The sequence below is a fragment of the Sturnus vulgaris genome, chromosome 3, assembly GCF_052056855.1.
Source record: "Sturnus vulgaris isolate bStuVul1 chromosome 3, bStuVul1.hap1, whole genome shotgun sequence".
Taxonomy (NCBI): Eukaryota; Metazoa; Chordata; class Aves; order Passeriformes; family Sturnidae; genus Sturnus; species Sturnus vulgaris.
Genome location: NC_142245.1, coordinates 74,064,739 through 74,086,778, shown reverse-complemented (window position 1 = coordinate 74,086,778; position 22,040 = coordinate 74,064,739). Strand labels below are relative to the sequence as shown.

The 22,040-nt window shown below is 41.6% G+C and overlaps 1 protein-coding gene across 5 annotated transcripts in view; it reads left to right on the top strand.

The window, feature by feature from the left end:
* Nucleotides 1-1,696: 1,696 nt before the first annotated feature.
* GRIK2 (glutamate ionotropic receptor kainate type subunit 2) overlaps nucleotides 1,697-22,040 on the top strand; it is a 358,831-nt gene continuing 338,487 nt past the window's right edge. For 2 of the 5 annotated variants that reach the window (XM_088161972.1, XM_088161973.1), the window contains exons 1-2: nucleotides 1,778-1,943; nucleotides 7,123-7,527. In XM_088161972.1, the coding sequence (XP_088018098.1) occupies nucleotides 7,413-7,527 (115 nt within the window). In that variant the 5' untranslated portion in view covers nucleotides 1,778-1,943; nucleotides 7,123-7,412. Of the gene's footprint in view, nucleotides 1,944-6,907; nucleotides 7,528-22,040 lie in introns of those variants that run through there. The other 3 variants (XM_088161975.1, XM_088161974.1, XM_014880418.2) reach the window with 3 other exon arrangements.

Genomic DNA, 22,040 nt, shown 5'->3' with positions numbered 1-22,040 from the left:
TTGACTTGTTCTCTGGTCAGAAAACTCCGGATACTAAGTAACAATGTAAAAGCAGTCAGCGATTAAAAAAAAAAAAAATAAAAATGGGGACGGAATGCTTGCACAAACGTTTGCTTATCCAACCTCATATACTTCCCATCCTCTGGCTGGTCTTGCAGAGTTAACCTGCCTCTCCCTCCCCATGGATCCTAGAGGTGACTTGGTTACTCCCGTGGCGATCCCTGCCACTCCTTTCCCTCCTGTAGGATCTTACAGAGCTCAGCTTTTCACGACGTTGTTCCGCTCAGTTTTCCACCCGCGGCCCGCTTAGTCCTGGAGTTCTGGAGAAGCAACCTCCTGCCCAGCTCCCTTCACCTCCCAGGGTGGCATGAAGCGCTTTGCTTTAGCAGTGCGTTTGCTTTTAACGAGAGTTATCTCCATTACCGCTTCAGGCAAATGAACTGACTAATGAGTTTTTTGTCGGCCATGGAAGTGTGCTGCAAGTAATTAAGGGATGTGCTGTGGGACCGATTAAGCTGCAAGTCACAGCGGCCGGAGCCCAATCGCTGCGAGCCCGCCGCAATCTGTGCCGCCTGCGCTCGGCTCCACAATGGGATCATTGACTATTTATTTACTTCGCACAACAACTCTGCTGTTTATTTAATTATAGGAGCTTTTCAGTCACCCACCCCCACCCGCTCCAGCCCCATCTCTTGGACGCTTTTTGAGTCCTCCCCTCCCGCCTCTGATAACTGGTTGGTCGCTTGGGTAGATGAAGCGGGACAATGCCAGAGCATCCTTTGTAGGGTACGGGCTGCGCTCCCCCGGCGGATCCGGGAACGGGAATTTTCCGTGAGGGAAAGGCGAGGAGACAGGGATTTTCCTGTCAAATTGCTCATCACATCTGCCTGGAGGTCAGACCTCGAGAAAGCTGCACTGTGGAGGGAGAGGCGCAGGGGAAATCCTGCAGCTCTTCGAGGCATGTCCGAGTCACGAAACAGAATCGGGAGAAGCTCAGAAGAGGCAAAGTGACGCCTGTGGCGCTGCGGGGGCGAGTGCGGCTGGGCGAGGGAGGAAATAATTGGCACTCCCGCGAGGCGGGGCGGACGACACATTTCCCACCCCAATTCATCAGGGAGGCCTCGGTCCTTTTACCAGAGGCCCCCCTCCCGCAGCGTTGACGATCAGGAGAGAGTCGGGGGCGGGAGAGGGTGGTTGAGGCAGATGTGGTCGCCCACTCCCTGGATCCTTTTCCAGCCCGGGGAAGTGCCCGGGCTTAGTACCCGCTAGTTGAAGGAAGGAGCGGGAGCAGGCGGTTTTCAGCATGAGAACAAGCCGAGAAGCAGCCGAAGCTTTTCTAGCAACCCCGCAGGCTGAGATAGGAGCACTCCACTCAGCCCCGCACCCACGGGGAAAAATGGGGACGGACAGGGGTCTCTGAAGCTGTTTCACAGGCGGCAGGATCCAGCTCCCACTTCCTCCGCGTTCACAAAATGGGCTCGGGGAACCCCAGTTAGGAGCCTGGACTTTTAACGCCGTGAATACTCGCTGTCTGGCGAGTTCGGGCTCTTCGGGCCACGGCGTGGGGGGAAGTCCTGTGCCCACCGGGGCCCGGCGGGCACCGGCGAGATTCGGCGGTGTGGGGAGCCGGCAGTGGCGGCCGTAGAGAAAGCGGGTTTCTGCTCCTTTAAAGGGCGCTGTGCAGCGCTCCCGAAGGGAGGCGGATCTCCCTCCTTCCTCCCGTCCCTCCATCCCTCCCTTCTTCCCTCCCTCCCTGCCTCCCTCCTTCTCTCTCTCCCTCCTCCCTCGCTCCCTCCTTCCCTCCCTCCCCGCTTGCCGCCGCCGTCAGTGGTGCCCGGACGCCGGCTGCACCGCAGCCCGGGCTGTCCCCGGCGTCCTGCCACCGCCCTTCCTCCCCTGCCTCCGCCTTCCTCTCCCTTCCCGATTCCCCTCCCGAACTCAAGGTAGGAGGATGTCCCGGGGTCTCCGGCTGGCCACCACTGCCGGAGGGGTTGCATGCCAGTGAGGGGCTGGGGGGGTGTTGGGGGGGGGGGGGAGTGGGTGGCGGGGGATGTACCGTGGCCGCGTTGTGCCGAGAGCTGCACACCACGATGGCTCTTGGCCAGTTGTCTCAGGGCGCTGAGCTGGCCGACCCGAGCGCTGTTGCCGCCCGAGTCCGTCCCTCACTGTGGGGAAAGCAGACCTGTCGGCTTCCTGTCTTCCTTCCATCGCTGCTCCGCATCGTCAGAGCAGCCGCTGTCCCCACGCTGAAAGTGGGAAGAGGGAGCAAGAGGCCAGGGCAGCGCAGCCCCCCGATACCCCTCGGTCGGTGCCCTCCCGGTAGCCCGGAGCTCCCTCCGGTAGCCGGAGCGTTGTTCCCGAGCCGGGCTCAGGGAGGCCGAACAGGCTGCATTGAGGATGTGACCCCGCTCTCATGGGGGAGCGGAGGTGAGAACTGGGCTCTAACTTCGCTAGAGTTGTAGGTGGACAGCAGCCTCTACTTCCGTAAGGTCTCCTCCTGCCCCTACCCGGCCCCAACCGTACGGCGCAGCCAGTCCCCCTTTCGGCTTATCGGCAACCCTGTCATTCATTTCTGAACAAAATTGGCATTCTTTGGGTGAGCATCCATGGCTAAAGTAGCCAGGGCGCTGACACTGGCTTGGAAAGCAAGACATTCCTGCTTAAGGAGTGAAGGCATGATAGCAAGAGCCGTGCGTGCGCTGGGAAGGAATGAATACATTGTAATGGAAACCTCTCTTCACATTCTCCTTAGAAACTTTTGGGGGAGTACAGCAGGAAAAGCATAAAGCATAGTCATTTTCCTCCCAAAATCTTGCACAAGCTTCCCCAACCCCAAAGGAAGCTGAAGGGACCAAAGACTGGTCTGTAGATCATGTCAAAAACATTTGTTTTTGCTGCTTAAAACTTGCTAGGAAAGTGCATTGCTGTGATACTCAGAAGTGCCTGAACAATAAAGTCTATTGCATGCTCACTTCATTAATTAGAATACAAGTCTTTCCACTAGCTAAAAATTAATTACCATCTTAAAATGTCATTAATCATTGGCGCAGCAGAAACTTGGTTGTAAATTTGGACTGAGATAATAACAAACAGAGAAGGACCTACGGGTTTTTTTTTATAGCTGGTGGGAGTGAAATGCCAGTGGGCCGCAATGTGTTTTAAATGATAATATCAACATTCATTTGAATACTTTGGCAAACGTTTAGAAGGGAGGACTGTTACTGCTTTGTCAGCAAAGCTGCAATACTTGATTTTAGAGATCTGGAGATGCTAGTCAGGTGTTGCAGTAAGCTGTGGCTCTCCTCACACCAGATTGCAACAGCAGGAGGACTGTGGTGGCATGTGAATCCGAAACGTTTGCAAGGATATGCTGAAAAATGTCCGAGAAACATTTGGGGGACCATATGTTATACATACATTAAATTTATAGCAGCCGTTGTGAGAGGTCAAAATAGTAGATTACGTGATATGAAAACCTCACTATCTGTTCTTAGAGGCACAGCTATGACCTGAAAATAAAAGCCCATTCCTTTTTAAAGTAATATGATAAAACTATACATCCCAGTAGGTGGCAGCTAGCTGGAACTGGGTTAACTTTTATAATGATAACAGCACATAAAAATTAAATCTGATGGAAAAAGCTCCTGATATAGTAAGGTAATCACAATCACATATCTCCCCTTTCCAAATGAAACATTGTGCACATAATGTACACCATTTATACTTGACACACAGCTAAAACTGTAGTAGGTTTTTATTACCCAGAAGAGATGTAAGGCCTCAGACTGTCTCTCCTTCTTTCCCTGTCTATAGTTGGATTACTATTTTTCGTATCAGCCACACTTGAACAGGGTCCTGTGTATTAAACATGTCCTTGTGCATTAGAGATGTGTTACCACCAAACAAATCAAAACATATATCTAAGGAATTGTAGATTTCCCAGCTGATGATCACTGAAGTGTAGAGGGCAGTTTCATACAGACTTTAATATGAAAAGAGCTGTGTAACAGTGGTGACAAGATCCCAAAACAGAAGACCAGCTTATCTAGCATGACATTTTATTAGAGATTTCCAGACTTTGAACTGTACATATCACAGTGAAAAAAAAAAAAAATGAAAGGCACTAAGAATATTTACCTGTTTTCATGTTGAAATCAGTCTGGAGGATGCACAAAAGTATCTTTTTCTTTTCCATGAAGAAAAAGTGGAGTTAAAGTCCAAATAACAGAAAAGGAGTCTAGGATGGGGAAGACTGAAGCTTTAGTCAATTATGTAGTCTATAAGTGATCTTCAGTAACCAAATATTTAGTGAGTTCTAAACATCTGATGCCCTGCAAGATTTGCTTTTTTTTTATACAAGGGACTCATATTCTTGTGGAAATATTTCTGGATTAACTACTACTTTTTTTCAAGGCGGGAGCAAAGGTTTGAAAGAAGCGGGGAGGGATGTTAACACAGAGCATTAGGCGATGTCTGATAGTAGATAAGGAGGACATCTGTACTTCTTCTGAACCCATAAAATGCCATAAAATAGCTGGCTAGCTAACATAATAGAGGGTGTAATATATATCTTTAAAGAAGGCGATAAGGGATTTTAATTTCCTTTCCGCACTGTGGAATGACTGGGAAGGGTGAGGGAGCCCAGGCGCTGTGACACCTGAAGCGGGGGGCGGCGGGGAGCGCTGTCCGCGGTGCTGGAGGGGCCGCCGGGGCCGCTCCGGGCGCTGTCCGCGGTGCTGAGGCCGCTGCCGGCGCCGGCGGGGGCTGGCGCGGGGGGAAGGAAACCCGGTGTGAGCCTCAGGCGTCAGACCAGGGGCTGCAGCGTGGGCTGCTGAGTGTTTAATAGTAACAGGAATTAACCACAAGTTGTTCTATGATTCTAGTTCTAAACGCCTCCGTGAGTTAGGTGCTCTGTTGGGCTGAGATTACAGGTAGCTGTATTTTTTTTTTTCAAGAGACATTAGAAAATCAAACTGGAAACAGGAGTCACTTTGTCCAAAGGTTATGTCTTGTTTAATGTGCTAAACCTGACGACGAATATTATATTTTCAAAACTTCTCACCAAACCGAAATTAAATAAATTTTTAAAAAATCCAGTTAGACTGCAAGCTGCATCGGAGAATTCACAGTTCAAAACGTATCTAAATAACATCCTTTATTTCAGCAGCACCAGGGAGGAAGGCAATGAACTTTCACAGTATTCACGTGGGTTGATTTTATTTCTCCTTGGATTAAGAAAAGAATAAATGAAATAGTAAATAGAAGAAAAAGCATCTCTCTGCAGTTTTTACTGGGAGATATTCTAAGAGTGAACTGAAGGAGTCGCTAGATATCCTTGCTTTTAACACTAGGTGTTCTTTTTAAAGTGCTCCAATAGTCAAATCGTCTGATTGAATTCCCTGCTAGACTGCAGAACTAGCCATTCATGATACTTATTTTTGACACTGCAGTTATGCCTCCATCTTAAGGAAAAAAAAAATCAATGATGTTTAATAATCCTCTCACAGAACGTACATTTATTTTCATCAACATTTTACAGTGTTTTAAGTAAAAGTGTGCAGAGGAAATCAGTAAGGCAAAATGGTAAAAAGTTACTGTGAATTGCTAACACTTCTAGGGATACAGAGCACAAACGCTACAAGTTATAATCCTAACGCTGCTGTTACTTATTTTCAGGTCTACCACACACAGATGTTAATTAAGAATAAACTGTAACTCACCTCTGCCATGCACCCCTTCTGATAGATTTCACAGTGTTCTCATTAGCTTGGCATCAATTATATTTATTTCTGTAAAGTCAGGTTTATTCTATGTTCTTCGGTATGTATCTATGGGGAAGTCTCCCAGTGATATTTTCTTTGTTAATGAAATGCAAAGGAGGGAGATAAAGGAGACAAAAGATGTCTGTAGGCAGAATGTAGAAAAAAATTAATTCATTTTCCTGATGGGAAATATAGTGTTTGTAGGAAAGCCCAAATAGGTTCAACAAATCCTGACTTAGATTGCAAAGTCTGACAGTCCTGGTTTAATGTATTTCAGTGGATGCAGGCACACAACTAATTGCATTTCCAAGGAAGATCTAAAGTAGTCCACAGAATGGGTTTATCTTCTTTGGAACACCTGGTCAAAAAACAAAAGTCTGTGGCTGCATTTGCAGATTTAAACTCGGTATCCCACTATCAAATTGGGAAATGCTGTTGTTCTCACTGAGGACAGCAAAATTACGAACTCCACAGATCATAGTACAGGGAGGAACAGCAATATTTCCATAATACTGGAGTGAAAGGAAAGCAGATTGCAAAATAAGAGAGTAGCAGAATAAAGTGAAAATCATAAACTAGTAAATCCCTTAGTTACTGTCTTTTAAGCAACACTGCAATTTCAAGCAACTTTAGTGAAACAGGTCTGTGCATTCAACAAGGTTGTTCCAGCGCTACCGATTCCTGTTACCTTGCAAAAGCAGCCTGGTGCTCCGTTATCACTGGGTCCGGAGCAAGTTCCTAGGAACAGTCAGTATACAAGCCATAGCATTTATCCTAATTCATGCATTAAAATGAGTAGCAGTAAATGATTGAAAATATCATTATCATTTTTTTCCTCCAAACCTGAACCTCCTACTCTGATAACCTGCATGACTTTGTTGTCAGCCTTCTCTTTCACAACTCTAAAGCTAAGTGATCTCGACCCAACCAGTCAGCTATTAAAATACAGGAATTGATTTTCACACAACCGATTCCCTTCTCCCCCCTAACAGACACCCCCCCCCCCCCCCCCCCGCCCCTTATAGCTATTGTTCAGAACAACTGAATAACTAATAACAATAAGAAGCATGTAAATGAAACCGAGCTGGGTTTTTTTCCCTCCGACAAAGCTGGGCGATCAGATCGGTTGCATAATAGAAATTGGGAAGGCTGTCTGGCAGGCAGCCTTAAGCAGAGAAGAGCTATCTCAATTTCTCTCACTTAATCTTGGCTTCGCGTCAGAAGCTGTGCAGCAGTGCAGTAGAATGGGAGCACGGCAAAAGCTTCGCCAGTGAAACGGCGGGTGCTCGCTATGTGGCGGTACCTCAGCGATTTCTCGAGCTGGATTACTTATTGATTTTCCTCTTTTCTCGCCTCCCAGGTTTACTCGGCTGGACATTGTGTGTGTTTGGATTTCTCAAGGATTCTCCCTCGACTAACATGGATGTCCCACCATTCCTTGCAGTTGAAGGTTGCTCCTTGGCGCAGTGAATGAAGAACATGCAGGGATTGCTAATGGGTTTGGGAAGCGTAGACTCTCTGCTCTCTCTGTGACCATGCCGTGATCGTGTCTGAGGGCCATCAGTTTACGTATCCTCATTCTCACCCTATCGGGAAACCTGACGGCTTAGAAGGGGGAAGTAAGGCAGCGCGTGTGTGCATAGAAACATCATGAAGATTATTTCCCATATTGTAACTAATTCAGTCTTCAGATGCACCATTAGACTCTTCTTTTGCTTACTGTGGATTGGATATTCTCAAGGAACCACACATGTATTAAGATTTGGTAAGATTTCCCGACGCCTTTTTCATTTGTGTGTTTAAGCCTGAATGTGATATACGTAAGACTGACTCAGAAGGGGATGCTGGGGGAGAGCTGGGACGTGCTACCGGAGTCGGGCAGTTAAGTCCCTCTTTATTTTGCATCCGGAGGGATGAATTGCTGTGTGATTTTTTTTTTTCTTTTTCTGTCGCTGCTGCTCATTGTAGCCGTAGTAACGGCACGATGGTGATGATAATTATAATAACAATAGAAAAAAGACTGGCAAACGCGGTTGCCTACGGCTCTGCGCAGCTTGTGTGGCTTCCTCGTAATTGTTTCCATTGTTTTGCTTTATTGTTTCCCTAGTAGGGGAAAGCATCGTTAATACGGCCCTTGATCAGTTAAAAATCTGTCAAGTAGTTGTTAAGTTTCGTCCGCCCGTCGCTGATCCCCCTCCTCCCCACCCAGAGCCGATCCCGTGCTGGCGTAACGCTGTGAATTGAGACCTTTGGGCTGGTTTCCCTTGAAGTATCTGTCTGTTTGCTTGACACTTGAGTGGCGTTTAGGGTTAGAGAAGAGATGATTTATGTCTTGAGCGGTGCTCGGGGAAGAGCTTTTGAGGTACCTTTCAAAAGCACGGCTTTTCTATGTGAGGAAAGTTGTAGGAGTTCCTCCCTCTCTCGGGAAGAAAGAAAGAAAGAAAGAAAAAAAAAGCAGATCAGAACATTTCAAGAATAGGGAGAGTTCACAGTTTAAAAGGCTATCCCAGCCGGACCAGGGCACTAACCTTAAGAGCTCTGCCTGTGCAAGCGCGCGTGTTCGTGTGTCTAAGCAAGCGAGCGAGGGACCAATTCCAGCCGCTGCATTCCCTACAGAAGTTTTGCAGTGAGGAAGGGAAGGACGGAAAGTTCGCAAAGCAAGTCCGAAGGAATCTTTGCGGCCGGAGATGTCCTTCGGTGCTAGTCCGGGGAGAGCTACTATAGGAGCCCCGCATCAGTCTCCTCCTGGTCGCCCGGGTACCGCGGACGAGGTGCAGGTGGGGTCGGTCAGGAAGGAACAGGCTGAAAATTGTTCCCCCATATAAGTGGCATCCTCTGTACCTCCCGACAGTACGGATGGAGGGAGGAAGAGGGAATCTCCCGCATTCGTGCTGTCCGCGATAAACTGTGGCAGCCGCTGCATCCATTTCTGTGGGGCACAGAAATCTCTTGCCTTTGCCTGGGAATAACGCCTTGGTTTGTATCTATTTTAATTTAAATCAGCACCCCCGCACACACTTTTATATGGAGGGGAAGGTGAGTAATGATTAAAAAGTCACCAGGCTGTTACCAATCTCGTATGCTGAATTCCTAGCAGTACTTTTTTTTCTGCTTCCATCTGGTCTAAAGGTGGTGCTTAAACCACGTTGCTCTTAGCAACCGTCCTCAGGAATGCCTGTTTCTTTGGACATGGCTAAACTGGCCCGTATATCATTGTGGGGTCTATTTTGCGATCAGTCTGGTCCGTAATCATGGCCGTGAATTTAGTGCTAGGATGCCTGTAATCTGGCACTGGCCTGCTGTCTGTCTTTCCACGGGCGCCGAGAGTCTGTCTCTAGGAGCCTGAGTTACTTTCAGGTATAGCTATGTAAACAAACATCGTCCTGGTCACAATATTAGCAAGAGGTGGACTTTCCTTCTTTAAAGCGGCACTCCCTCTGAATTGTTAGCTCAGTGTACCTCTGGAGACAGCCCTAGAGAGCAGCGGTTTGGCAAGCGTTAGAGCAATGAATAATCCCAATGCTGAAAGGTGATGCAGCGGAGCTCTGTTACCCAGTGACATGGTGGTGCATGCGTATGTTTTACTGGGCTAACTTCCCGACTGAGTCCTGATCACATAGCCGGCCAAAGAGTTGTGCTCACTCCACTGTTTGTAGCAGCGAAGTAGAAATCCGTTTCTGCATCTCTGCCCTGTCTTTGAAAAGAATTGTCGCCGAACCATCACAGAACATTAAAAGTAGGTAGGGAAGAGTTGATAAGTTTATTTTGTTGTAGAGAATGTTAGATGTGAAAAGAACAGGAAGTTTCTGCCCTGCTCGTCTGGGCCTGATGCACATCTGTTTTGACGGAAAGAGGATTTAGCTTAGTGCAGGCTAAGTCACTCTGTTTGTGACCACGAGAGAACTTCCACGCCTTCTCCAAAGGCTGACATCTCTGTCTCTGGGCATAGCAGGGTGGAGGGAGGGAGCAGGGATTGAGCTGTGGAAAAGCTTTGGTTATTTCTGAGGGGGGATTCCCCACCGCGTCCTCTGGGTTCCCGTGCTATCGGTCCCTTCGGGATGTCCTTGCGACCAGGAGAACGGGATGCCGTGGAGTCCTTCCCGAGGAGAAGCGAGAGCTGAGGAGATTCCCTCCAGAAGGCAGCCCGCCAGCCCCCGTTCTTCTTCCTCAGCCAGCAGTACTATGGCAACAGGGGAGAGCTTGAAGCCTGCCAGAGCTGCAGCCCCCTCATTTCTCCTGTGCAAATTAGCCACCATGGATTCGCATTGTCCTTCCCACGGCTCCTATCATTGTTGGGACTAGCCAGCATGTCCTTTCTCTCCCTCTCTCTTTAAAGCTACCTTTTAGCAACCACACAGGGAAGTCGAACCGCCTGGGTTATCTGTCAAATTCGGGAGGTTATTTCTGTCTGTAGCTTATGGAGCAAACACGGAGAGAAGCTGGTGCGATGGCACCGTTCCCTCCCCAGCGACACTTGCTTAGGCATCTGGACACCCTCCTGTTGCTGCTGCTGGAGCTGAGCGCCGTGGTACTCGAGCATCACACCAGGCACCCTTCCTAAATGACACATTGCTTCATGATGCATGCGACCAAGCTCCCTCCCTCGCCCTTTCTGAACAGTTTCCCACAAGCGAGCCCAGGGAACGCTGAGGGTGAAGTTTGTGTGTATGGTACCCGAGAATGTCAAATAGGAAGAGCCCTAAACCATTGATGCGGATAAAAGATAGGTCCCACCCTGATGAGAGAGAAAAGTGTCTCTCCGCTGTGCTAAGTGTGAGGAGACCTTTTCCTTATCACTTGGCACCGAACAAAAGCCAAAATACGTGATCACCGGCATATCCTTTACGTTATCGGGGATCACATTTCGCAGCTTTCCAATTCATTGCTCCTGTGTAAACTCAGACCCATGGCAGCGGCTCCCAGAAAATTCCAGGGAACTCTGCAGATCCAGAACCTAGTCGATCCTCCCCTCTACCCACGACGGCTGGGCACGTCGGGCTGCTTTTCTTAGGTCTGCCTTTACCTCCTAAAGACATCTCAGCACCTTGTCCCCGAAATGCTGAATTAACAAGCCATTAAGAGCTGTAAACACCTCTAATTGTTCACCTGTGTTTTCAGAAACCCACCCCTTGTCTTGCCCAAGGCAGTAAGAGCTTGGGCTATTTAAACTCCCTTTTGTTCCCCCCAAGTATATGGAGCTTGATTGTCAGTGCTTTGAAGTCTGGAGTGCTCTAAAATGCCTTCTTTTATTTAAACTGCCCGTTTCCGGCCTTGTCTCTACTGCTGTGAACAATTTGTCTTTCCTACAGTAAAGGTGTGAAGAGAGACCTGTGACGGGAAGGTGAAAGAAGTTTGACCACTGTATTTGCTCTCATTATTCGTGGAAATGTGAAACACTAAAGATCTCCACTGCAGGGTGCTCACTTGCCCGATAAGTTTTAACCCAGTTTGTGTGATGTTTTATTTTCTTCAGGACATTCAAGAAGGGTAAAGACAAGTAGAGGCATATACCTGTAGTTTTGACTTTTTCGTGCTTTGGAGTTGCCTGACTTGAAGCAGATGAGAGAGGGAGCTGAATGTTTTGTGTTACAATGAACTACAAAGGAAGGGTGTGTGCGCCCATGTGGCTTCTTCCAGCTTAAAAGAAAAAGCAAGTCAAGAAAGAGATAGGAAAAACTTTTCAAGGGAAGAGTTTTGAACTCCCACCAGAAGTATTTCTTACTACTGACTATTTTTATTTTTTTTTTTCTAAAAATCCACCACACCAAGTCCCCATGAAGCCTAGCAATTTCTTGTTGCCCTACATAAAATAATAACCATAGCAAATCAAATGTTATCATGTATTCTTTGTGATTTGGGGAAAAATCCCCCTCATTTTTCAGCTCCTTTGTGGGAACCCCAGGAGGAGAATTGCTAGGTGCTTGAGTCTTCCTCTCTGAAGATTTAGCATGGGTTTCACCTGACATAATTCTTAGCTGAGGTCCTTTGTCTCAAACAGGTTGAGTTTATCTCCATATAATTGTTTTTATGAGCTAGAATGTGGCAAAACCAGAGAAGAGGCTGGCTCATTGCATCCACTTCTTGTGGAGGTGACAGTGGACGTCAAAACACATGGTTCAGGGATTCAGGAGAGCATTTTAAAACTGTAGCAATTAAAACCAGCGAAGTAATGGCAAAGCAGTGGGAACTAGCTCTGTGCAGATGTGTATGAGACAAGAGGTCAAATGAAAAATACCTGCTGTGTGATCGAATGGAGTTTTCTTAAAGGAATTGCATTAACCCTCCTGTATGTGTACTTTCTTTCCTTTGGATTTTGCATTGATATCCTTTTAGTAGGAGGAGGTAAGGTTTCTGCCTCTATTTGAGAGAAACAAAAAAATGTACATATCTTGTTTGAGTGGGGAAGGCAGTCAAGAGTGTAATGAAAATCTGCAAACTGAACTCGGGGGTCCGTGTCTTGGCAAGTCCGGCATTCAGAGCCAATGAAAAATTTACTGCCAAGGAGAAGAAGCTTTCAATATCTGTTAACATCCTCACGAAGAGGAGTTCAAAATCAGTCTTATAAACAACAACAGAAATCTTTGAAAGAAGAGTAAGGTTAAGAGCCTCGGGAAGGCAGCAAGGAGGTGAGAAGCATTGTTATTGACTGGTCTAGATTAAACAGCACAGAGGAAGATTTCAATTTGATAACGTCACAACCCTTCCTGTTTTTCTTTGCTGCTTCTGCTGACAATTTTGTAAGGTAATTAAATTGGCTGATTGAAGTCACAGTGGTCATGGGGCGATAAAGACCGTTTGGATTTAATGGAATTTAGAAACAACGGTGCACTGCACACAACTCTTACAGAACGAGAATTTTAATGACTCATTCAGGGTGCTGACTACATAGAACGTCCTGGACGAGTTTAATTGAAAGGGCAAAGCTGATTAGCTGTATACAGCCTTTATTGCACTAGATAGGGGAATTAGACTTATCCTTTTAAAAGACTCATTATTGCATTATCAAGATTTAATGTAGGTTAAGAAAGCTTTCATCCGTGCGGGTTTTCTGGAATATCCCCGGATCCTTTCTCCCAGTGTTTGGAACACCACTAGTCTTGTAAAACGATTTTCACACAATTGCCTGATAGCTTGTATTCTTACTGACTGCTTATTCTTACTGATAACTTGCTTTTTACTGACTGCCACTTGTCCTTTGAAGAGATGCAATGTTCAAGTAATACCTCCAGTTTAAATGTGGTTGCTGAAAGAAATGATTTCTGCCACCAGAGATAGGAAACTAAAGAAAAGGAGATTTCTCTAAACTCAAATATTAGAGTTTAGTTTTAGGGTTTTTTTTCCATTTATTTATGTATTTATTTTATACCAGAGGAAATCCCCTCAATTTATGGAAAAAAAAAGCAAAGCAAGCATTTTGTAGTCATTGTAAATAATGCAGATCTTTGTCCCCTACTTAATGTTTTTACCTCGTGTGTTTCTGAGTTTTAACCTTCATCTTCTTTAATCTCTTTCAGAGGAACAATTACTAGAAGGTATGTCAATAATGCAAAGGAGAAAATAGAGGGTCCCTTATTTCCATACTCCCCAATCTGCAAGGCAAATTAATTTTTCCTGAATAAGCTTTTTATAGTGAGTGTTATGCTGTAATGTATGTTGGAAGATTAGATTAAACAGCATGATAACATAATGACATAATGTCATTATGCTGTCACATCTGAACTGAGATATGGAGAATCAAAGATGACTGTCATATTAATACTTTTAATTTTGTGCCTGTCCCGTGCCATCCGTGATGTGTTTCCTCCTTTCTTCTCCTCACTCTTGTCCCATTTCCCGCCCCCTACCCCCCGCCCCAAGTCCTTTGGTTCCTTTGTTATACAATAATAATTGTCTTGAGCGCCTTCAATTTAAACAGCCAAAGCTCTCAGTAATGCAAAGAATATGGAACAAACATGTGATTATCATTATTCCAATACTGGAGCTCAGCCAGATTTGGATAAAGCAGGTGGTGTAGTAGTGCTATGTAAAATACTTAGCAAACTCAAAAACATAATCTAAATTTAATTAAAAAATCTTAATTAATGAATTAAAAGCACCATGCTTTTTATTTCCTTCAGGCAAAAATTAGAAGTGACAGATAGGTGCAATGCTCAAGTCAAGACTGCTCCTCTTACATTGCTGCAAAGCTATGTTTGCATCACAGTTTGCAAGTGACTTGGATCAGTCATGATTCAGATTTCCTTGAACATTTTTCTTCTAATCCAAGATGCTATTGAAACACAGTAATCTAGGAACGTTTGATAGGTTGCTTTGAAATGGAATACACGTTTTTAGATAACAGGTTTTTTTAAGTGTTTCCATTTCCAGGTGTTTCTGGCTGGAGCATAGGAAAAGAGGTTCCCTGCTGGTATTGTGAGTGGAGGCTACAGTAGGAGTAGTTTAAGATGCAGCTACACTGTAGAGTTTAGATCACAAAGTTTGGTCTTAGTTCACAGTAAACTTGTTTTTGTTACCCGTGCATTGGAAGGTAAATTAATTTATGGGTTTTAGAGACATTTTGGAGAAATACATTAATGCACACTAGCTGCATTAACTGAATGCATGTTTTATTATATTAATATTTCCACTCACAGACATGTTAAAATCTAATTTTTTCAAGAAAAGGGCTATTTAGGCTTAAAGTCAACTGAACTAGGAATGTTGAAAGTGTCTGCCAGTCTTCTATCATGGAAAAAAACTGTTAGAATGGTTAATTCTTTTATAAGGCTTCAAAGAGAAGAGAGAGCTTTCCTACTTTGCTGTTAGGAACTGTTGTTTGGGAGACTTGATGTACTTTTAAATCTAAATTATGATTACATTTTTCTCCTCTTCTTTTCTTCTATCTTTATATTTTACTGTATGTCTGATGTTTACTAATTAAGAATAAAAAACAATCTGATTTCAGTATGTATAGCTAAAGGTTAGCATAATATTTTTGCAGACAAATGAAAAAATGTGGTTTCATGGGTAGGCAGAATAATTTTGAAGAATTTTTTTTTGTTTGTTTGTTTGGTTGTTTTTTTTACCTTGATCCTGTATTTGATCCTTTACTCTCACTTTGTCTTTTTCCTTAATTATTTTGAAATTGTGAAATGGAAGGTGATTACTTGATGAAAAGGAATGTATATTTGAATATGTTTTGTTCTGGTCCTTCTTGGAAAGTCATTTTTTTCTAACTTTCTGGGAAAATCCATGGAAGAAGTAAAAAAAATCTGGAAGTTTTCATTTCTGTCTTAAAACTAAACTCCTAGTCTAAGCCATGCTTTAGGGCTCCTCTGCAGCATTTGGAGTGAAAGAGGCAGAAGGATTAGACAAGGTTGACTTAAGCTGGATAACTCTTACATGGCTTAAGTTAGGCTGGATGAACCATTTCCCTCATGGAATCAGCAATATGGAGAAGTCAAAGTGGACTGAGTAGGGTTTTTTGTTTTCTTCCCAGGCTTTAGTGTCTATTATGACATATTGAGCTCATTTTTTTCAGGAGGAAATTTAAAAGGGAAAGATTAATATATAAATGGGTTATCTGTTTCTTCCTGACATGAAAATACAAAAATGCTGAATCAGAGACCGCTCACTCATTCTGCTAAAAACTTGCCAGCAAGTGGGTGGTGCTTGTTTTCACAATAGATAATCATAGCTAGTCCTGTAAATAAGGACTTGTTTGTGAACACACATATTCAACTGATTACTTACTCTACAGAAATTTGTTGAATAAAGTTTATCAAGCTTGCTTCAAAAGGTGAAAGAATATTTCACTCTGAAAGAGCATGCTGTCTTCATACATAGCTCTTTATGTATGTCCAGGTCAATATTTCAAATTGTCACATTTCTCTGAATATAGAAATAGCTATTACTTTAAAATGGTTTTTATCCTAAGGTAACTGATACTGAATGTAAAACAATTTTCTAAAAAAAAAGAGCAGATACATGATTAAGCAATAATCTGGGTAAATGTATTAAGGATTAGTTTATTATTGAACTTGCCATCCATTTGGGCTTTTGTCCTCCCCTAGGAGCTAAATATATACCAGTTATTTCAGTCAGCTCAAGAGCTAAACATATGTCAGCTATATCAATCAACTCGCATTTATGCTGTTATTTAGAAGTTGCACAATTAGGACATGATTTACCAAAGAGTCCATAATTAAAATAATTACACTAGTAAGCATGAAGCATTTATAAGAAAATCTGAGTCTCATAGCTCACAATTGTAAAATTTGACTTTTGCTTTTTTAAGCATGTAAGCAAATATTTTCAGTCCTGCCCCAACTGTTCACATTGCAAAACTTTAAAACCAGGTATTTTACTCAGAAACCAATTCATTCTTCTATTTCTACCTGTATTTTTAGTGTGAGTGCTCGATCATGAGTCAATACCAACTAGTGAGATTGTCAGAGATGTACAATCCTTGAGAGTTTCGGGCTAAGTTGATTTATGATAGCGTGTTTTTATTTTTACACCATGGATGATAGGAAACCATGTATAGTTTCTTATATGTAACGATTCAAAACTACAATTTATGGATCAAATATTGAAATAAGATAACTTGCAGTATGCCTTAGGTCTGATTATCCTTTAACTTTCTGTTCAGTTCAGTGGCTTATGTTAGCATGAATTGAAAAAAGAATCAAAGCTGTAGCATGCTGTTTGGAAAAAGAGTGGCTTAGATTTCTCTAATGCCAAAATGAAGTAATTGTGTTAAAGTTCATGGGTATTTGCCAGCTTATCTTAGGTATAGTAATTGCCTGGATGAAATTGATGATAGAGTACTCTTCCTGAGTTGCATGATTAGGTCCACAGTGATGTTGGATACAGTGCTCTTCAAATCAAACCACCTGTGCTGGTCACCATTAGCAAAGATGCTAATTCCAGAACCTGTCTTTCCTTGAAATTTTTTTCCCCAATCGTCTTTTAAAGTCACACTATTGTTTTTTACACCTACATTTGTTGGTCACTTATTGACCTTAACAATATGGAGGCATGTACTATAAAACAAATTCAACATCATAAAAATATTCTGATTGATGAAGTCGTTTTGATTTTGATTTTTAAAGTTAAAAATGGTATACTCACTGGTTAATACAGTTCAATAGTAGCAGAACAACTTGTTTTACTGATCAAATACTGGAACACAGTCAGAAACACTGTATTATGTAGAAATATATGTAAATAACAGTAGGAAACATGAAGATTACATATTCTGTAACAGAAAACTATTTTCTTAAGAAATAACTTCATTGATATTTGGAACATTTGTCCTACAAAGCAGGAAATTTTTAAAAGAAGGTACATGTTACTTATTTGTTAAGAATTTGACTTAAAAGGTACTTTAAGAAAATTAAAAGCACACAGAGTACTCTAGAACAGCGGAATTAATTTTTTTTAAATGCTTCATCACAGTGGTTTTTGGTTTTATATAAATGAATGGGAATATGTATGTTCACATTTTTAAGCATTTTAATAGCAAATATTTGTTTAAAAAGTCATACAGAACTCTTAATAAATTATCAGCATGCATTTGAGTATTAAAATTCATCATTCTTGTTTTGTATTGTGCCACTTAAGGACCAATATCAGGACTGAACCTTGGAATCTAACCTGTAACCTCTTTGCTTATCTGATTTCTACTGTTCAACAATGTTTTCATGTATACTACACTAACAAAGATGGATTTTTTTATTCAAATGGTTAGAAGACCTTAACCTAGCCACCTTTTCAAGTTAATGATTACTCATTTAAAAAAACATTTACATACTACTTAGAAATATCTATTTTCTCTGGTGTTTTGAGGCATCCATATATGCTTCTAGTCTGTTCTAGCCTGCTCTGCTTCTCGTCAGCAATGAAAGTTTGATGTTTCACTCTCTTAACCCGATTTTTGAAAATATTACCGTGCAAAATTCAAATGGAAGGCCAGTGACTGGTTGTAGCTAATTTGAAGGCAAATTTGGAACTCTTCTTTTTAAAAGAGAATATCAAGTACTAGGGGAGTATGTCTTCATGATTTTTAACAACTGTGCTTTTGAACCAGTCCACTTTCAAAGCTAAGGTTTTTGGTGCTTGCCTTCATACCTTGAGGTGCTGATCTATTTCAGTCAATGAACTACTTGGACATGCTCCCAGATAGTCCTGGCAACGTTGTTCTCTTCATTTTGTTGAAAGGAAAAAAAGTTGATGAGCAGGATGGAGGGGGCTTGAGAAAAATAATGCAGATGAATTCAAGGCCATCAGTGTCGAACAAACAGAAATTTAAAAGGATTAATGGAAAAAACACTGTTTTCCTAAAAAGGCCACATACAACTGTGAAAATAGTAAGATTTTTGTTTCTGTCTAGTCAAAATCAAACATAAAGATAATATTTGACAAAATGGTCTGATAATTGAACAAAATAAGCATAGCTTTATTTTTTAAACCAAGAATTTGCTCAGTTAAATCCATTTGCTTGTTATTGAATATTGACTATGACGTTTACATAAAGAGCAGAAACATAGTCAAATAATCTGGTTTTGACTAGATTTGGTCTTTTCTTAGCCTTGAAGGAAGCATGCATGGGGTCAGTTCAGGAGAAGCTGTAAGCCCTTCACATACCTCATCTGTAAGCAGCTGAGGGAAGAAAACGGAAATTTGTGAAAGATGCATGTGACTTCCTTCCAGTAATGCTATATGTATTCGTTTGGATGTCCTTGAGAAGGAAAGACTATAAAGTATGAGTGTTATTAAAGCTTATCTCTTCAGATCTCAGCTGACTCTATCATTCACGACATTAAATATGTCTTCAGAAACTTACTGTGTGACTGTGATACAGCTAAGAAAAATGTGTTCAAAAACGCATTAAATCAGATTTCCTAACGTCATTTCAAACCTGCCAAAACAATGAAAAGTCACATTTAAAGATTATATCAACATTTGTCAGTCAGAGAGAGCATGTTCAGTGTTGTCCATTTGTGACCTTTTGTGTCTGGACATTGGAGATTTAAAATTGAGCTGTAGATTTGCATTGTTCTGTGTTCATCAATGTCCATTAAACACCACTTTTGTTGTAACTTAAGGTAAAACTATGCCCTATTCTCAAATAAGGACTGTGGCTTGCTTTTCAGAGTATTTTTCACTCTTTTCATTCATGGGAAGATGCTTGAGTTGGATAAAGCTGTTGTATTTAGCTGTCATGTGGTCACAGGCACTCTGTTCCCAATGAGTTCCTTTTTGTTCTTACTGTCATCTTCTAGTTTATAAGAGAGTTGTAACACGTAATTTTGGAAGCCTTCCACACTTTGTTTCTACAGATAACTGGTGTTCTACTCAGCAGAACCCATCTGATGGTTATAAGGATGGAAAATTAGAAGCTCTTTGTCTTCTACTCCACTGTGGTTATATACTTAAAAACGTAAGCAGCAGTATTTTCACTAATCTGTATTAACAATTGATTATTGTATTTTTGATAATAGGTCCCTTTACTTACTTTTGGCAATAATTTGAATGTCATAAAGTGTTCCTCTGTTCTTGAACAGAGAAACTAGGTAACAATGATTTTAAAAGTACGGCTCTCTGTGAATGTACACACACACGTTTTTGTGCCATGGTGACCCAAATGTAGAAAATAAAAGTGGGAGTATGTTTCCTTTGCTAGAGTTGTCATTAATTTAAACCAGGAGAAATGCCTGAGGGTGCATCAGGGGTCTTTGATGGAAGGACTCATAATAATTATCCATCTGCTTCCTGACAAGTGGTGTGAGCCTGGGATAGCAAAGAACTGTGAAGGTGGCAGAATCTGTTCTTACAGGGTGTGATCTTCATGAATCTTTTCAAAGTGGTCGTGAAAACAAAAAAATTTAAGCAAGAATCCATGAAATTTAGCAAAAAACCCACGAAGTCAAGAATATTTATGACAGAAAAAGAAAACATTAGCATTTTCTACCTTAAAAAAGACAAACTAAAATCTGTGAATGAAGCTGGGGATGTATACATGCTCCTACCCACAACACCCCACTGCAGCTGCTAAAAATGTAGAAGTGTTACTTGTTATGACATCAACTCTGTTTGCCAGGGACCAATATTCTTGGTGTAAGGGAAATCTTCATTTAGAGACTATTTACCTGTGTGAGACCCATAGTAGCTTCCTTTCAGTACACTTTTAAGAGGAGGCAATTATGCCAATGTTTCAGGGTTCAGATAGCAGTGCTGTAAATCAGTAGAGCCTAATAAAGCCCATTTCTGCTACAGTTTAATCTCTTAGTTAGTACTGCAACAAACCTCTAGGTAAGTTTTCTGGCTTTTTTCCTTCTAGGTAAGTTTTTCCTTGGCTTTAAGAAACCATGATATGCTGAGCTTTTGGTTCTTTGCTGATCAATTAGGGAGCTCATTACCTCTGTATTTGACTTGCCTATTTCATCAGGCACATTTCCACATTTCTTTCAAAAATCTTACCCACTGCACGGATAACTGTGCATGGATAACTGCACAAATACAGTTAGTAGGCCCAAAGCCAGCAGAGACTTTAATTCCATGGATCACCTGTTGAACTATAATTTCAAGGACTAAGAAGCTGAATAATAAATACAATAATAATAATAATAATAAAATACAAGTTTAAGGCTTAGAGTTCCTGTAGCTCTTATACAGAAGTAATAAATTGAAATGTATTTTATGAGAAAATAAACCCACTGGTAATCAGAAAATATTGGCTTTGGTGTCACTATAAAGATAGTTGAACTCTTAAGCAAAGTGAGAGGAAAATTGAAAAAGGGTTAGTCTAGGTATTAATGAACTATGTTATGGTTGGTGAAGACTTTTTTGTACTGTTATACAAAATTAAAAAAAAAATTCTATCAGGGCTGGCAAGGAATAGGGGTATGCTAAGATTTTCAGATTCTTTATGAATTCTTAAATGCCTTAAGTACAATATTTCATAATTACAATGTTAGTGACCTGGAAATGCAGAGGACTGCTTTTGATTTTTCATATATTTTTAGCCCATGTTTTATAATTACTACTCTTAACTAAATTTTCTTTCAACATTTTTAGAAATTAGTTACCTTTCAATAGAATTTAATATTTTTAAGAAATCCAGTCAGGTTTGTTTACTTCACAGGTAAGAGATATTTTAACACATTGATTATTTCAGAACTAGGGCTTATGTTAAAACTTCTACAAAAAGTGCCATCATATTTTAAAAAAATAACATTGTCTTGATTACAGCATTATATGTATTTATAGTAATTCTTTTAGTAGCAACCAAATATTTTCCCTTTTTCCTTATGGAAACTCTTTGTTTAGTAACACAAAGTGGCACAAAACTTTTCAAATGAACTCAAGTTCCATTCTAAAAGTGTTTTAAATTATTATACGTAAAAAAAAAAGATGTATTAGTCACTACATTCACCAATATTCTTATTGACAACTACAAAAAGACAAATGAGCTACATTTCCATGTTCATATTTCACTACTACACTTCCACAACTTTTTCTGCTGCAAGGCTGAATGGCTTTGGCTGAATGCTGCTTTACCAAGTATTTACTTTGCCTTGTTGCCTTACTATTCCATATTCTTCCCTGTCATATGACATCTTTTACAGTTATTTCAGAATTTATGTAGAAGGAGGAGTTAATTGGAAGACTTGACATTATCATTGGAGATCTCCAGTGTAATTTAGTAAAACACTAAACAGAGTCCTGACAATTTTGCTTCTCTGAGGTTTGTGTCAGCAGTGAAGTGTGTGGCCTCTGGGTATGAAAAGATGTGGAGGTTGGTGTTTTTAGCTACACAAGCTAGTAACTAACTTGGCAGCTTCTTGTCTAATTTCTCTCAAAAGAAGAATGTGTTCAGCTGGGATAAAAATGTGAAAAAATTTATAGGAAATGGAGTTGAATGCTTTGATACTATCTGTTAAACCAACCGAACAAATAATAATTAAAAAAAACCAAACCACTTTCCCCAACTAAAATATACCCCAAACTAAAACCAAACTCTTTCCTTCTGGGCACTGATATATTTGTTTTAGAGATAGGAAAATACAATTTTAAGAGTGCAGAAACTACAGAGTATAGTTTCATGATATACTCAAACAGTGCTGCTAAGAAATGTTCCTGTGTCACAAGAAAAGAACTTTTGGCCATTGTTAAAGAGGTAGATCATTGTGATCATTACCTTGATTGGAGAAAGTTTATTATTTAAAATAATCTTATGGCTGCCCAGTAGCTGTTGAGAGTCCAAAGCTCAGAGGGACTATCAGCTCACTGGTT